This window comes from Alosa alosa, chromosome 19 (assembly GCF_017589495.1).
Source record: "Alosa alosa isolate M-15738 ecotype Scorff River chromosome 19, AALO_Geno_1.1, whole genome shotgun sequence".
NCBI classification, from domain to species: Eukaryota; Metazoa; Chordata; class Actinopteri; order Clupeiformes; family Clupeidae; genus Alosa; species Alosa alosa.
The window spans coordinates 25,661,761-25,680,041 of NC_063207.1; the positions used below are offsets into that span (position 1 = coordinate 25,661,761).

At 45.1% G+C, this 18,281-nt stretch overlaps 1 protein-coding gene across 1 annotated transcript in view; it reads left to right on the forward strand.

Annotated features, from left to right (window-relative positions):
* Window positions 1–12,120, forward strand: part of dlgap2a (discs, large (Drosophila) homolog-associated protein 2a) — a 161,866-nt gene extending 149,746 nt beyond the window's left edge. Inside the window, exons 8-13 of the mRNA XM_048228076.1 lie at window positions 5,209–5,294; window positions 6,330–6,602; window positions 6,684–6,829; window positions 7,581–7,672; window positions 11,388–11,558; window positions 11,906–12,120. Coding sequence (XP_048084033.1) covers window positions 5,209–5,294; window positions 6,330–6,602; window positions 6,684–6,829; window positions 7,581–7,672; window positions 11,388–11,558; window positions 11,906–12,115 — 978 coding nt within the window. The 3' untranslated portion in view covers window positions 12,116–12,120. The remainder of the gene's footprint in view (window positions 1–5,208; window positions 5,295–6,329; window positions 6,603–6,683; window positions 6,830–7,580; window positions 7,673–11,387; window positions 11,559–11,905) is intronic.
* The last annotated feature ends 6,161 nt before the right edge of the window (window positions 12,121–18,281 follow it).

The window sequence follows — 18,281 nt, forward strand, 5'->3', positions numbered from 1 at the left end:
CTGACTTGCTTACCAGCCTTTTCTAGACATCGTACTTGAGAAATATAGCTGCATATTATGTTTTATGCACGACAACCAGCAACAAATTGGAAAAGATAACTGCATCATTAAATGTGTTCATATTCGCATGCGTGCACAAATTGAAACTCGCACTTTATAGCAGCAACCTCTGTGAGGACCAGTGTAGACTGATGGGTGATTGCACTCTTCCCATATTATTTTAAAACAATGCAATAGTTATCCAGTCTCTCAGTCAAGCGTTAGTTGTAGATTAGTTACAGCTGGACTTATTTATATTTATTTATATTTTACTTATTTTATATTTGTATAATATATCTATACCAACAGATAGATAACTCAGTTTAAAGGAGGGAGGATTATAGTGGCAGCACTGGGAAAAAAAGTGGTTACAGTTTGGTTCACAGAGTTTAGATAGGAGGGCCCCTTAACTGTCTAACCATGGTCACTGGTGTTCGTTCGTCAGAAGGTCAGATATGGGAGAGGGATCAGGAAATGGGTTTGGCAATACCAAAGACAAATCAATTTAGTCATCGTTGTTCTCACAGTTAAGTGCTGTTATCAGTCTCTTCTGGTTATCAGTGCAGGCTTAGCTTTGGTTCTGCCTGTGCCTGTCTACTACAGTAGTTTGTAGCTAAATGATTTCCAAGTCTCAAACACTCAGGCTTTAACATGCCTTAAACACATGCCATGGCACACGTTGTCACGTTACATTATGTCAGATTCTGAAACATGTAGGGCTATTGATATGGTGTCTAGGGGAAGATCAGGAGAAAGGGGAAGTGTTACACACCATACTAGTGTTTGTGTTGGCAGATGGAGTTGAATAATTACTACACAGTAGTGGAGTTGTGATGGATTGGTGTTCATGTGGCGTGGGAGGGTGTGTTAGATAACAGCGCTGCTGGTGGTTGGTGGTGGTGGTGGTTAATCACAATGTGGTGTGTGATGGCCAGTGTGAAACACCACCGTGTCTGGCCCGTGCCCTGGCAGATGAGGAAACAGCTGGGTGGTGACCTCAGTCCTAGAGGAAAGAGTGGGAGAGAAAGTGCTGAGGTCATCATTACCTCACTACTCGGGCTCTGAGAGAGGGAGAGAGAGAGGGGGGGAGGAGAGAGAGAGAGAGAGAGAGAATGAGGAAGGTATGACCAGGTCATTGATTTCTGCAGCGCATATTGTACTCAAAGTAATCAAAGCCAGGCCAGGAGGACTAATAGCTGGAGCTGGACAGACAGGCCATTCAGACTGTTGACAGCAACTGATGTCCAATGCCTGACATTTGCTTTATAACAAGAAGTTCATATTATTTTTGCATATTTGCAAAATATTCAATTTTGTTTTATAACAGACTCATAGTGCAGCCATATGCTACATTACTGCTCCTCCTCTGCTGTTAGATTTGTGTGTAAAAGAGTGTTAATGGCTGTAGTGAAATCTGCCCACCTCAGCAGTAGCTGCTGTTAATCAGAGTCTTCCAAAGACAGAACTGCTGAGGAAAGGCCAGGTGAACTCATTTAGCTTAACTCCTCACCAACACTCATTTGGGCTGCCATCTCACTTTTGACTGGCACTGTGTGCATGCTCATGTGTGTGAGTGTGTGTGTGTGTGTGCGCGCACACATGTGTGTGTGTGTGTGTGTGTGTGGAGTGCGGGGGAACTCTAGCGTCTGCTGGCTGGAGTGTGCTCCAGGGTCAGAGCATTAATTCTGGAGTGGAGGAGGAAGGTGTGATCCCGGCCGAACTCATCAGGATTAAAACAGGCCCCCGGATTGATTTCGAAATCATCCGGCTAATCATAAAACAAATGATAAAATGACGGGTTTGCCATCCTCAGCATTTACAACTCACTGCTTTTACTTCCCATCACTGGTGTATGTGGCAGACAGGGAGGGGTCTAGAGTGGTGAAATACAGTGGCGGATTTAGCAAATTGGGGGCCCAAGGCGAAGGTATGTATGGGGCCCCCCCATCCGATCTTTAAAAGAGAACGGAAAAAAATGTAGCCTACCGACTGAATGGTGGATAGGCAAGTAAAGCTAATCTACGGGAAAGGTAAGGTTGGAGAGGAGAAAAAAACCTTCCCCTTTAAACCCTGCTTTACTCCAAAATGAAGATGGAAAGCAGAGAACACACAAAGTGTAGCACTACACAAACTAATAGTCACGATAACCCAACAGAGAACCCGACCCCCGCCCCCCACCACCACCTGATGGCCCTTTAATTCCCCTCTACGCCTGTTTGCTTTTCTCCTATAGGCAACTTCTTGAAATGTAATTGTTTTAATACTTATATACAGTATTAATTGGTACACTTTACATTTATGTATACTATCTTATCCGGGGTTTTTTTTCTGCCTACACCAGAACGAGCATCAGGTGGCTGAAATGCAGTCATTTCTAACCTATTCCCAACTGCTGCATCTGCTTTGCACTGCATGACATCTGATTATAACTTCACCATAGGGTAGCCTACACAATTTAACCGGCAATGGCTATATTTTGGAGGCTTTAGGCTTAAATGTCACTCGGACAGACCGAGATAATTGTTTTTTTTTACTCCAGCCGACAGTCTGTCCTGCATTGACAACATGCTGCATAGCCTAAACAAATGTTATAGGTTTTTCTACTTTTTTTACTTGTATGCTCGAAACTATCTACTTTGTGAATGAAGTTGTAGCCTACTTTCCTTTGTTCAATGTGCTTGTTGAACGATGCTGGCAAGCGTGTCCCTGTTTCCCTGTCATCATGTCATTGCTGTCGTCTCGTTGTTGCTGCACCTTCCAGTGAAGTTTTCTGAGCAGATAGATTTATAGAACATCTACTTCCGTGTAATGACACGGGCTGATACCACATAAGCCAGTCGTAACTTTTATTATCGTGGGGCAACGCTTTGGGCGAATTCGTGATGTAGGCCTAATTCACTAACGAAACTGGCATGAGAGGGGAGATTTTCTGACGTTTCAACAACGAAACAGAGTTTGCCATCGTTGCAAGAAGTAAGCAAATTTGTCGCTAGATGCCATTTTTTCTTGCTAGGGATGGCCAAAAGTCACTTAATCTAGCTAAATTGGCAACACTTTCCCAGACGTCCTTTGTGTTTATCTTTCGCGCAACGCAAGTTACAGACTAGGCCTAGTCCATTTCATTGTGGAAGTAGGGGGTGTATGTATAGGGACATAACCATGAACTGGACATTTTAACTACTGCGTCAATGTTTTAACCTATTTCTTAAGAATATTATTACAATATACTATACTTTTTAAGCGTTCATGATGGGTTTTTTATTTATTTTTTTATTTTTTTAGGTTGGTTGGTGAAAATACTCACCCATGCATGGTGCCAGCGTCCTCTTACTGTTCAATACCACCCAAGCAGCCGCCTACCTATGCCTCTATGTTTAAGACCGCCCCTGGTGAAATACACAGTTTAAAAGTCAGACCACAATTAGTATGCAACCATAGCCTCCAAGGCCATTTTGAGTTGTAATGCATTTCAAAACATCACTTTGAATTAGTCCCTTAGTGCCTGTTGGATCATGGGTGGTATTGAACAGTAAGAGGACGCTGGCACCATGCATGGGTGAGTATTTTCATTTGTGATGTGGGGGGTTGGTGGGAGGAGACGTGAGAAAGTGTGTTGTAGGACTGCAGCAATTAATTGATTAATTGATTGGTTTTCAATTATGACATTGATTAATCAGTTTGTTTCATTTTCTGATTGCAGCTTATTAAAATTAAGCTAAAATAAAAATGTCAGCTTCACCTACTCTATGTCCATATGACCATAAACTAGATACCTTTGGCATGTGGACAAAACAAGGCATTTCAGGACACAATTTTGGGCTATTGAAAACATTGATTCACATTTGACCATTGTCTGGCACTCTTATCGATCAAACAAATAATCGAATAATCAAGAAAATAATTGGCAGATCAGTCGACTATGAAAATAATGGTTAGATTGTGTGTGTTGAGTGAGTCTTTCAGAAAGACCGAAGGAGGGAAAGACACTCGAGAGAATCAGAGATGGGGGAGGATGAAAGGAAGGAAGGAAGGAAGGAAGGAAGAACAGACAGAGTGGCTGAGAGAGGAGGAAAAGGAGGAGGGAGCCAAGCAATAGAGAGAGAAAGTTGGAGGAGGGGAGAAGAGTTAGTGAGGGATGGAGAGAGAGAGTGTGAGCGAGAGAGGAGGTACGTAGCTCATAAGAGAGGGATGGAGAGACAGTGATGGAGAGAGAGAGAGAGAGAGAGAGAGAGAGGGAGGTAGGCAGCTCATAAGAGAGTGAAGGAGAGCGAGGGAGCTAGGCAGCTCATAAGAGAGGGATAGAGAGAGAGAGAGAGAGAGAGAGAGAGAGAGTGTAGGAGAGAGAGGGAGCTAGGCAGCTCATAAAGTGAGTGAAGCGTGGCGCGCTGTGAATCAGAGGCCCATAAAGTGGGCTGCTCTGCGGCAGAGGCCATTTGATGGGGATCAGCAGCTCTCGGGGACGAACCTCAAATCAGCAGTGCCACCAAAACAGCCCTGACCAGTGGACCAGGCAGACCGGCCAGCCGCCACCCACAGCCACCTGCTCCGCAACGCCACTCGTGTCCTCACTGCCCCCCACTAATCAGTATCCCTGACCTCGTCAGGCCTGCTCAGGTCACAATCATTCTTATTACAACCACGAGTGTCTGCCATCTCAACAAACTGATCATTATAGCCTGTCAGGGGTGAACTAAAATGCCCCTTCTTGAAGTAGGGATAAGTGTTTTCTCATCACCACTGTGCGTGTATGTGTGTGTGTGTGTGTGTGTGTGTGTGTGTGTGTGTGTGTGTGTGAGAGAGACACAGGGTTCTCCCTGTGCAATCTAGGGCTGTGCAAGGGGCCACAGTCGAGCCCCGTGCTTTGTGTTTCTGTAAATCAGATGATTGGTTTGTTGTGCCGCCTGGTGCCAGCTCCATGAATCATATGAGCGTTGGGCTTTTTTGACAGCGCGCGTTTACACTCGGCGGCGCGCAGCTCCCGAGCCAATAACCCCCTCATCCGCCCGGAAAATGCCGTGAATGAGACTTGTTCTTTTTTTTATTTGTTTATTTTTTTGTAACAATATTTCTCTCTCTTCCCCTTTCTCTCTCTCTCTCTCTCTCTCTCTCTCTCTCTCTCTCTCTCTCTCTCTTTCTTTCTTTCTCGTCGTTGTTTGTTGGTCACGCTAGGTGGAGGCGGCCACGGACTCGGAGTCGGAGAGCAAAGGGCTGAGGGAATTCCACTCTGTCGGGATCCAAGTGGAAGATGAGAAACGGTACGCCGCCATTTCATTTTCATTCCTAACGCAAACACGCTCACCCGATAGAAACCAAATGCACGCTTGCCTTGTACATCCGTGAGTGCACACACACACACACACACGCTGTGTACACATAGCCTTTATATTACTGCACACATATAGCTGGCCACTTCTTTGTCCCCTTAATGATGTTGTTTGTGGGTGTGTCTCGTGTGTGTGTGTGTGTGTGTGTGTGTGTGTGTGTGTGTGTCATCGTGTTATTAACCTCCTACTGACACACTTGCACGCTTGTTTGTTTTGAATGGCTCTCTGTCCAACATCTGATTGTGGGAGGTGAGTGCTCTGGTGACTGTTTGAGTGAGTTTGTGTTTGTGTGTGACACAGAAAGAACGTGCACACTTGAGCATGTGCACTTACGTGTTAAATCTGTAAGCAGCTGTATGCCTGTCCATGCCATAGTATAGTGTCCATACATGAGTACCCCCATAGTTATGAAGATAAGTATTTCCGTGTGTAAAATGTGTGAGTAAATGGCCATTGTTGTGCATAAATATGTATGTCTGAGTGCCTCACTGGTACATATATGAGCCCCTATGTGTCAACCATATATATATGTGTGTGGGCGACATGCCTGTAAATACGTAAATGAATGTCTATATTTGTGTGCTTGTGTGTTGATGACCAAAGACGCGTGTGCATGTGCAGCTCTCGGGCAGTGGCTCCTGTGTCTGTGTGTGTACAAGGATGAACATGTGTAATCATGTGTATACACTGCTGCTCACTAATCCGTGTGTAGCTGCCCTTTTCAGGCAGTGACTCATTTTGAGTGTGTCCATTCATGTTAACGTGCTTATACAAAGTGGTGGTGCTAAAACACTCACACACACACACACGCGCGCGCACACACACACAGACACACACATACTGTACATACACAGAGACACACACACACACACACACACACACACACACACACACACATATTGTACACACACACTGACCCTCACACACACTGTCAACCAGCCTGTGTGTGCACCTGTGTCCCCTCAGGCAGGGCCGCTTCAAGCGCTCCAACAGCGTGACGGCGGCCGTGCAGGCGGACCTGGAGCTGGAGGGCTTCCCGGCCATGGAGGACAAGGGCCTGCAGTTCGGCGGCGGCTTCCAGCGGCACTCGGAGCCCAGCACGCCCCACACAGGGCGGCCCGTGCACAACTGCGGCGCACTCCAGGGCCTCTTCAGCTACGGGGACGGTCAAGACGCGCCCACCGAGGCAGCCCAGCCCCAGCGCAGCCCCGAGCCCTGGCTGGAGCCGCCCACCCGGGACGCCGCCTCGTCCCCGTCGCCCGGAGGAGGAGGAGGAGGAGGAGGACTGGGGACCGGGCCAGGGGGGACTCAGGTGGGGGTGGGGGGCGACTCGGGCCGTGCTTCGCCCTCGTGCCGGCGCGACGGCAGCTTTTTCATGACGCTGCTGCACGCCGAGACCAAGAAGATGGAAGGGTGGTGCAAGGAGATGGAGGCAGAGGCGGAGGAGAACGACCTGTCGGAGGAGAGTGAGTACCAAAGGAGGGAGAAAGTGGCTCGGGGGGTGATGGGATTGTACAGAGCCTCAGTGGGAGTTGGTCCTCCTCTTGACAGGCCACTTAGCAGAGTACAAGCTTAGTTTGGGGTCATGGATTAAAAGGGTGGCAAATGTTGAGTTTTTGATGTATTATGTGAGTTTTTCTTTTATGTTTGTATTATTATTTAATGTGGGTATGTGTGTTTCAAGTGTGGTCCTAAAATGCTGACAGAAGCAATTTAGTGTGAGTGTGTGTATGTGTGTGTGTGTGTGTGTGTGTGTGTATGTCTGTGTGTGTCTGTATGTGTGTGTCTGTATGTGTGTGTCTGTGTGTGTCTGTGTATGTGTGTGTGTGTGTGTGTGTGTGTGTATGTCTGTGTGTGTCTGTATGTGTGTGTCTGTGTGTGTGTGTCTGTCTGTGTGTGTGTGTGTGTGTGTGTGTGTGTGCATGTGTGTGCATGTGTGTGTGTGTGTGTGTGTGTGTATGTGTGTGATACAGTTAAGCAGGATTTGAATGTTGTGGGACAGCTCGAAGGTTGTTATTTGTGTGGTCTGATGTGTGTGTGTGTGACTGTGTATGTGTGTGTGTGTGTGTGTGAGAGAGAAAGATGTAGTTAAGCAGGATTTGTATGTAGTGGGACAGCTGGAAGGTAGCTGTTTGTGTGGGCTTTGTGCAACTTAATATACACCTGTTTTGTGTGTGTGTGTGTGTGTGTGTGTGTGTGTGTGTGTGTGTGTTTAAGTCCTAGGGAAAATCCGGAGCGCCGTGGGCAGCGCTCAGCTCCTCATGTCTCAGAAATTCCAGCAGTTTTACTGGCTGTGTCAGCAGAACCTGGTGAGTAACATCTTTTACATTCATCCCTCTGTCACCTCCCTCACTCACTCTCCCTCACTCGCACTCTCTCACTCGCTCACTCTCTCACTCTCTCACTCACTTACTAACATACTTTAAAAAAAACACACACATACACACTCTCCCTCTTCATTTTCCTCTAGTTTTATCAGTCTCACACTCACTCACCCACTCACACAGGCGAGCAGGCATTTTACCTTTTTCAATTCTCCCTGTGGATCTCTCTCTCTCTTTCCTCCTATCACACTGACTACGCTCTATCTCTCTACACATCTCCTCCTGCTGCTCTCTGCTCCTCTGCTCCCCTGTCTCTGTTTGTCTCTTGATGTTTACATGTGCTGCTGTGTTCTTTGTTTATTGTGTGCACAGTTGGCTTCCATGGGTATGGGTTAAAGGTGTGGTTTGTTTGCTTGCTGCTGGGTATTGCCTGGTTACTATCTTGAAAAGAGACGTCTTGACAGAGTGGTAGAAATGTTCTTGTAAGCAGCATGTGATTGCAATTATGTGGTGTTAGCAGTCTTGGTACAGTAGCTTTAATGGAAAATTACAACCACATCATAAAGACGCAAGAGATGAAGAAAGCAAAGTACTAAATGAATATTGATCTGGACTCACAATCTCGACTGAGTGGAAAAGTGACCAAAGGTGCGTCCTTTTGATGCCTTTCATATCATGTCTGTCTCCAGCACTCAGGTCTGGCATGCTGGATGTGGAGGGTAGACCATAATCATTCATATGTTCATGCTTTATGAAGGGTCTAGACAGATCTCCCCTGTGCATTTGCAAACCAATTTTACCCCTTCCTCCCTCAGCCTAGCCAAATAAGCCATATCTTAAATTGGACCTGTCTAGAATTGAGACAAATTGAATGGCCATTTTTTTGCCCTCAGCAGCAAAAAAAAGTCTTGTTCAGATAGGCTTAAAAGTGCATGGGTCATGTAGTCTGGGAACATAAACACTTAAATTGAGTTCTCCTGCCCTTTTCTTTTTCAACTCCAAAGAGACGCCTCAGTCGGAAAATCTTACATAACGCATGGGGTCTCAGAGCTTGTGAATTTCCTCCATTCACAAAGGCGTCTGTGAATAACATTGCAAACACTTTCAAAACATGGATTTCGGTCGATTTCAAAAAGTGACGTTGGCAAATAAGAGGCTTAGGAAGTTGTCTAATTATGTTTGCCTTGGGCTGTCATTCAGTTTTTTCTCTCTCTCTTAGAGAAATCCCCGACAGCCCACTTTTACTAGTTGTTTCTTTCAAACGCTTTCACTCCTTCATTCCCACTTTCTCTCTCTTTCTCTCTCTCTCTCTTTCTCTCTCTTTCTATCTATCTTTATCAAACATACTCTTTCTCATTCACTTGCACACATACGCGCATGCGCGCGCGCGCACACACACACACACACACACACACACACACACACACACACACACACACACACACACACAGATCCATACATATAAAAACACAAACACACACACAGACTTCTCAAAGTATATGTATTTGAACTCTCCAGAGGTGCCTGGGGGATTAAGCGCAGTGCTGACAGAGTCGTAGCCTCAACTTTTCCCAGCATTCTTGAGGATGTCAGCAGGAGCTGTCAGAGCTAAGAGGGAGTGTCAGCTTATGTCACCCAATGCAGAAAGGTCAGGGGTCACTCCTACAGCTGCAGACTCCGATGGCAGAGGTCTCTGAGCAGGGCAGGACTGGCTGGGTCAGTGGTAGACAGGCCCGTAGCTATAATCTCCATGCCCGCTCCATGACTGTTCATAACTTACTTTTCACCACTCAGATCAGCTGCAGAAAAATGCTGTGGAAGCTTTCGCTCTAAAGCTAGCCAACATGCACAAAACCCCAGCATACTGATTGACACAAATCACAGGGGCAGTGGGGAACGTCAGCACTTTTGCTCCATAAGTTTGTAAGGTTATCATACCAAACACAGGTGTCCACTAAAATGTTTATATGTTGTGCCTGTTAATAATATTTTAAAGCACTAGATAAATAAATATCTTTTTGAATTCTCATAAAAGCCATCCATTTTGCTATTCATAGAGCACTGTTGGGAGAGTTTGTATTCAGCGCTCCAATGTGTGATTTAATGGAAGGCCCACACAGTGGCACTTTCACAGGCTCTGCAGATGGAGAGGCTCCTGGAATAATAGACCCATCAAAGCTCCCAAATTGATTTGTCCTCGCAAGGCCAATGATACCCCCACCTCATGAATCACGTCATGCACACCTCAAAAATGCACAATGCACGCTCTCGCTAACAGCTCTACGACCCAGTGTTTACCACATGGAGACCAGGGCGCCCAGCCTAAATGTCAAATTCAGTTATACTTTCCCCCCCTCCAGTTCGGCCACTGAGAGGTCAGTCGCTTCGCACTCTCTCCTCTCCCATCAGTATTCGCTGCTCACTCTCCAGTATCTATTCGCCCGGTGAATTGCCCTGAACTCTCCTCAGATGGGACGCGATGGTCCTTTGGTAAAGGTTTGGGTGCAGCGCATGAATGAGAATGCTCTGAAGGCAGCACTGCAGCACCCCCAAACTTGCTGCTGTCTCAGCCCTTGAAGTGCCTGTCGGACAGGACCCTTTGTGTCATGCATTCTGAGCAGTGGATCCAACCTTACTGCCTGTCCTCTCTCTCTCTCTCTTCTCTCTCTCTCTCTCTCTCACTTACTTTCTCCCTGACTCCATTCCTAATTCGCTGCGACTCTTGTTGATTGTTGGGGATATTGTCATGCGTTGCCGCGGCGCCATACGTGCCACAGATAAGATGGAGAAATAATGAAGTGGCAAATAAGCTGGAGCTGCCATGCGCCCGACACTCTGCATACCAAGGAGAGCCAAGCCCACAAGAGATAGGAAGATAGTGAGATGGCTCGGCGTGCTTGTTTTGTCTGATTTGTACATCTGCTGACCAAAGGATCCCTGTCATCTTTGAACGAGTCTACTTCAAGCTCATGAAACCTCCTTTTAGCCTTGGGAATCAAGTGCTGTTTGAAAAAAAAAGGAGTGTACATTTTTTATGGAGCTCGGCCAACCCCTCCCGCTGACCTCAGTGTGTGTTTCATAGAATAAGAGCTTAACTTACAATTCATCTGTGGGAAAGTGACCTTCAGTTCTCCAGGAGTTGGCAGTGGGAGGTGATTTGAATCGACAATATTCCTCCAGTCTGTGTTTGTACTCATCAAGTGGCAGATGGGGCCACCTAGAGGGATATGACAGAGATGCAAGGCAGCAAGGAGATGTTTCATAACATGTACATACACATACACACACACACACACACACACACACACACACACACACACACACACACACACACCTTGCATTCATATCATGGCATTCTCTTTTATTCCATGTATTTTTATTTAGTTTAGTACCGGTATTTAGTTAGTGTTAATGTTACTATTCTACTGTAGTACTACTGTAGTAGTAGTAAACTGAGCTCTCCTAGCAAATGTCCTAATCTCTTGTAGTCTGTGTTTAGACCTCATGATATATTACAGGGCCAAACAAGCGGTTACAGTGAGCATGTTTGTCAGCATATTTTCACCTTGCGCACTGAACTGCTAACCCTGTCTTGCCCTTAGCAGTAAGCCCCCCGTGTGTCCATGTCATGTTTATACTCCGTGACCGTTGCTGTGTGTGGAGTCCAGAGGTCTGATCACTGTGCCTGCTCCGCCCTCAGGACCCCAGTGCCATGCCCAGACCAACCTCTCAGGACCTGGCCGGATTCTGGGACCTCCTCCAGCTCTCCATCGACGACGTCACCTCCAAGTTCGACGAGCTCCAGCGGATCAAGAGCAACGACTGGAGGCCTGTCGAGAGCCCCGAGAAGAAGGTGTGTGCAGAAGACTGGGTAAACCAACGCTCATGACCTATCTCTGTGTCTCTGTCTGTGCTCCGTGGTTGGTGGAGGAGGTGTTGACATCACATCCTGCACTGCTCCATTAAAAGATTGTAATGAAATTTAAAAAAAGCAGCTTTGCAGTTTTATACGGAACCTGTGATGCATTCATTTGATGCGTTTTCTGCTCTGTCTCCATTGTGTCCGTGTTCTGTGTTCCCTTGTCTCTCTTCATCTCACTTGTCTGTTCTCCTTCTTTCTCTCTCACTCTCTTCTCTTCCTCCTCCTCTTTTCCCTGTGTAATTCATTTGTCCCTGTGTCTTCCTGTGCTTCCATGCCCTGTGCTCTTGCGTGTGGAGCAGTTGCCACCTCCTGTACCAAAGAAGATTCTGCGAGCGAGGAGCGGCGTGACGCGGGAGAAGTCCCTGGACCTGCCTGACCGCCAGCGGCAGGAGGCGCGTCGTCGGCTCATGGCCGCCAAGCGGGCGGCATCCTTCCGGCAGAACTCCGTGTCGGAGCGGGCGGACAGCATCGAGATCTACATCCCCGAGGCCCAGACACGACTCTGAGGGCGTAGGGGACAAACGGGTGGGGTTGGGGGAAGGGGTCACGGGGGGGTGGACCGGCAGGAAGGGGTAGGCAGAGGATGGGCATCTCTCCACACACACTCTCACACACACACTCCCCCCCATCTGCGGCACCCTGGTCAGCTCTCCCCCTCTGTGTCTTGGCCAGCCTCTGTGTCCTTATTTCAGGCTGCTCTCACTGTTCCAACTCCTCCTCCACCCGTCCATCCCGTGCAATCTGTTAATATGGTTCATCTTCAGATGTTAGGGGGAAAAAAGTACTAAATGTGCCATAGCCGGTAGTTCTACTTTTTTAATTTTATTGCGTTTTATTTTTTGTGAGAGGTAAAATGTTACATTTCCCGTGGGGATTATTTAAGAGAAAATCAATGACTCACAGAATAGAATAGACGGTTGTTTGGTTGCTGAAAGCTTCTTTTAGAAGCTCTCCTCTAGAAACTGCACAGGTGTATCCATTTGGGTCAGCATTTGCAAAGTGCAATTTACAAAGTGCAGCTTTGAAATCCACCAGCAACCGTGGTCTCAGAAAAAACAATTAGCTTGGTGCCCAGTTTTGTTGGTGGGGAGGGGGAAGTCTAAGGTTCTCAGAAGTTATGACTACAAGGTTTTTTTTTTGCCAAGGTTTTGCGATTAGAGAGGCAGTTACATTACAGTGAACCCCTCCCACACATTAAGTCCATTTTTAGATGGTTTTGTTTTGTTCGTTGTGAACACAAAACATGTTGTGGACATTCAATGAAGTGGGGAGAAAAAACAAAACATTTGAAAGTGCCAACGCTTAAAAATACCTCAATTGTGCATGTCATGCCATAGCTTTAGGCCAGTCGGAGGAAGTCATTTCTTCTGAAAACTCCTTGGCTACCCTCTGTTAGCCCTGTTGTTTCAAATGTTGGGAAGGGCAGCCATATTTCCCATTTCCTGTTACTTGAGCAGCCAAATGCTTTTGGTAGATAGAATTGGGAAATATCTGCGCCACACCTGACATCTTGTGCCATAACGTATAACTCTAATCTGAAAAAAGATGTACATTTAATGATGTATGCTTGAAGCTAAAAACATGCAGGTACTGTGCCAATATCTCATTTGTTTTGTACTATTTCATATGTCATTCCATCACAAAGGATTCATATCATTCTAAGGACAACAGCAACAACATCAACAACAACAACAACAAAAGGTTTTTGGGTGGTGTTTGCTTAGATATTGAATTCAAAAATGTGTAAAAAATGCATTTTTGCACTTTTCCTCTTCTCTTATTATACTCATGTTCGTATTTCCAAGGGAAATGTATGTACTGAAGTTCACAATGATATTGTTGCAATTGAATTGCAAAGGTGTATATGACTTTATTTGATTAGTGTCCTGTCTCTGAATGTCACCAGAAACTCTTGCCTCAAATCAAGACAAAGGATTTAAACATACAGTGAAACAATAGTGGTCAGTAACTATGAACAAATTGAACAATACAAGTGCACTAGTCTTCAGTGCTATATCATACCCCGAAACAGGCAGGGCTGTTAGCGTTCCCTTAGGTATTAACTATTACGAGATATCTCGGTGACAATGCACAATATTATCAAGTAGACAAATAGCAGAGCTGTCTCGTTTAGATTTTGCTGTTCGGTTTAGGGTGGCATCAATAAATAATCCCTTTGTAGGCACTAAAGACTTTTATTCAGCATCTGACATCTAGGATGATTCCCACACAAAATAATGCTGGAGTGTTGCTGGAATGGAGGACTGTGCCATCTAATGTAGTTTTGCTCAGCAGATGATGAATGAGAAATCATTGTGTTTCCTTGAACGCAAAACTCAAAGAACATTAGGCATTTTCCACTGCTTTAGACCGGCTAAAAGAAGTCAGGTTTGGTACCATAATCTGGACGTCAGATGAAATGTTTGTCCCTTTAGAAAAAAAGCCATTACGGATTTGAAAGTAAATCAGTATGTGTTGGATTGCCTTGGCACCTTCAGTGATCCTTATTGTATGGAATTTATGCAACAGTGCATCTTGGTTGCCATGTCAGACTTGGCACTTGAAGCACATACAACAAACATACCGGATATGCAGTACCCGGTAAAATACCATTCTGTGTTAATGTTATAGAGGCCTAAAGGTTTACAACAGGGTGGATAGCTGGAGGTAGTTATACACTTAGGAGTTGCATAGCTGGAGCAGATATGGCTCTTCATTTTCAGGCATGTGTTGTGTGCATGGGTGCTAATTATTTTGTGGCTGAAAGAAGACTTGCTCTGTGATAAACATCTTTAAGTGTTTTTAGTATTAATTTCTAAGATAATCTGACTGTCAATTGATACTGGGGGGTTCCATGTGAGACCAGTTGAACTAGAAGCAAAGGAGTCTGTCATTTCTGTTTGGTACCCAATGTGTAGCCTACCCATTTGCATGAACCAAAATCATGTTGCTTTTGTTTGCAAATCTTCCTGGACTTTGCCCATAGGATCTGGTATGTGTTGTTTTGACCGGCCACTGAGGGGCATTAAGAGCAGGCTGATCTACTCAGTTTCAACGGGTGCCGTAGTGTGATTCGGGTCTGTTGGTGACCAGCTGCTGATAGCATTAGTAAGGGCTGTTTCTCAAGACTAGAGGGCAAGGTGACCGTGGGTTCACTGTGCCCCCAAGTCATTTCCTCTCCTCTGCCAATTTGTCCCCTTCACAGCTTTACAGCAAGCACACCCCCAACCCCATCTCACCCCCATCCACACACACACACACACACACACAATTACCACCACACTACTTTAACACCCCAGTCCTCTCAGCACTGCCCTATTGAGGCTTATTCTCCCATCTTGACAAGCGGAGTGGAACAGCACCAGCTCCTGGGTGTTTTGAGGCTGTGTGGTATGCTTGGTTTTCTTTTACTGCAGTAGCGTGTAGTCATTGCAAACTCAAAGTTCTGTGCCAATTTGTTCATGTTTGAGGGCTTATTTGGAGTCAGATATGGTGATAGTGTGGGTTCCAGAGCAGGGGCTTGAGCCATATGATGCCATACTGGCATTTGGTTTAGTATGCACTGATATTGACTTTAGATGTCGATAGATACTTCATGCATTTGGTTTAGTATGCACTGATGTTGACTTTAGATGTCGATAGACACTTCAGGCATTTATGAGAACTAGAGCAATTGTTTGATGAAAAATGACAGATTAGTATCACCCTTTTGTCTGATTGGAAAGAGTCTTGTTTACATTCTTAATTGATTGACATAGTTTCATATCCAAATGAATATACCTCATAGTGAAGGTCTTTCTAGGAAGCCCTCTAGTTTCATATTTGAAGTCTCATCTCAGACTGAGTGGTGTGAGGGTATTTTGGACAGGTCCTTTGAAGCTCCTGAGATAACTTTTCCTCCCTTTAGATCTGTCTGAATGACACGACTTGCCATTTTAGTGAGTGGATGGGAATGCGGGCAGTGCCCGGGTGTGATTCTCTGCAGTCGTTTCCATGAGAACCTAAAATGACACATCGCTGCCCAGGGATGACTTAGGCCTTTCCATTCAGTGGCGTTTTTGTATTCCATAGCTAAGAAGCTGTGACTCCAGTATGTGGATGAAAAGTCTCCTTCAGTCCTGCCCTTGAAGTCAGTCTGCTTTTAGCCACAAAAAGCTGCAGCTTTTCTTTTTTCTTATTCATTTTTTTTTTCTTTTTCAACTTGCAAGAACAGTCTCTTTAGTTTGAGAGTTCAACTTTATCAGCGCGAATCAAAGTCACGGACACATCCTGCCCTCTGGTGGGACACACGCAGTGAGAAAAGAAACCGTCTGATTTGTTTAAGACCCGCGGAATCCATTACCTGCCCTTTGATTTTAAACAAGCTTGAAAAACCAATTGCCGCCCACTCAGAAGCGCAATTTATCACAGTCTCTCCGAGTCTAATGCAGAGCTGCAGGTTTGGAACCTTTGGGCCTCCTTGGTCAGCCGTCAAATGAATGAGCGCCTCCCTGTGAAGCCACATCAGGCACGGAGGCCTCCGCCGCAGTCACGATAGTTTGATTGATTAGCCGAGATCAAAGTACTGATGATCTATAAATCAGACAATCCAGGTGTCCCTTGTCCTCTCATCACATTCTCCATCCGTATGCTTTTTCATATGAATAGCAATGACGGAACACCACTCCATGTGCCTTATTCTCAACATCAAGAAACTAAAGTAATCCTTTGCTGCTTCACTGCAGATATTTATTTCATAGATTATTTTATATTTATGCTAATATAAGTTATGTAATGTGAAGAAATGCAGAGACTCCAGTCATGAGAGTTGGACTGAGTTAGCTGTTTGTAGTGTAGTCCTGATTGGATGATGGTGATAAATAAATGCAATGAGACGTACATGAGGACGTTCATGGGTGGAGGCTAGAACAAGACATTAGTGATCAGAAGGATCAATGATAATCTCACCATTCATATTATATTAGGCTTCTGCCAAGCTTAGGTTCCAATGCAGTTTCTTCAAGTGTCCTGGCATTACATGAGATATATATCAGCCACAAAATGCAGTCATTGTTGTGCAGTCTGTTCCCCAGGCAAACAAACCAACATCAAGGCCTCTACTGGCCCCTGTTCAAGGTCTCTTATATTTCTCATGAGAAATGAGGCCTGATTCTGAAGAACCATCATCGCTAATAACTTTTTACCCATTGGAGGCAATAACACATCTGAATGACGTTTGAAAAAGCTTCTATACAAAACGTGTTGTACTTTCTTCCTGTGCCAATGTAGTGGTAATGCAGTGTGCCCTATCTGAATATGCAGTATCAGAGCCCAGTTTACAGGACGTGCCGGCAGTATATTAGCTAGGCATTAGCTTGTGTGTTTTGCATATGCTGATAAAAATGGGCCATAAGACTCCTTGGCAGAAAGAATAATTATCCACCTTGTCTAGCGCCATAACTAAGTCCCCCCCCGAGTCTTTGTAACGTATGAAACATATACAGAGAGTAGAAGGTTTGTGTTACAGATTTGTAAGTGGGTATTCAATTTGACTGTTGTTGTAGACAAGCGTGTTGGTTTACAAGGAGTCAGCTGCGGTGTTTTTGAGAGTGTGGAGTTTAGAGTTTGTAAAGCTGTTTAAGGTTGCAAGTTGACGTCTACATATACGTCTCACATGCTATATGTATGTATGACTAACGTGTGTGTCCTTATATGCAAATTGAGGTGTAGGTGCCAAATCAAGTAACCTGTGTGTCTCCTCATCCTTGTCTAAAAACGATAATCAGCTTCCTTAATCCTTCATCATGTGTTTTGTAAATGCTTAAAAGAAGGGTAGATGGGAAAATATATTGTGTGGGGTTGACCTTTAATAAGTCTGGCACAGATTTTTATTGAACTAAGCACTTTCATGAAATTGTTGATTGCATTGCATCTGTGCTTGAGAGAGAAAAAACTCTACTGATAGTTTACACATACACAGTGCCACAACTGCAGATGTTTGTAATGTTACTAAGACAGGGGATGCAACTGGAAGGATAGATAAAAAAAAAAAACTCGCCCACTGGAGATTATTTTGTTGTGTTCATTCAACACAACTGAAGGTTTTCAATGTAAGATATTAAAATGTGCATTAGATATATGAGTGCTATACTGAGCAAGTTGTACAACATCCACCCTTGATTTTGGGAAGTGTATAATGGTAGGGTAGTTAGACGGCGGTCGTGTAGGGTAGTTAGACGGCTGTCAGCAGTCCAGCATAGAGCGATCGTTCTTCCCATTCAGTGCTCTTCCTTTACATGGTGTAATGTTCATCCATTTAATCATTACATAAAATAGCGCCATTTATTCCTTGTGTAATGTCAAGTCTGCATTTCCAGAACCTTCCATTAGCTCCCCCTGTGTTTGTTTAGCCTACATGTTTTCAATTGTGGTAACTGGTTTCATCCTGAAAATGAACTCTGGCAATCTGTGGTATGACTGGCTGTGGCAAGTGACCCTGGCTGGACATGACCAGCCTCTCCAGTGAGCTCATTCATAGTGCGCCACCCATACAATAAAGGCATAGCTCAAAGCAGTTTCATGTCTGGCACAGCATAACAAACAAACATGGGGAATTGGGTGGGGGTGTGGATGAATACTGCAACAGTGTTAGTCCAGGTGGCCACTTCTTACTGTCTTATGTTGCAAAAAGTA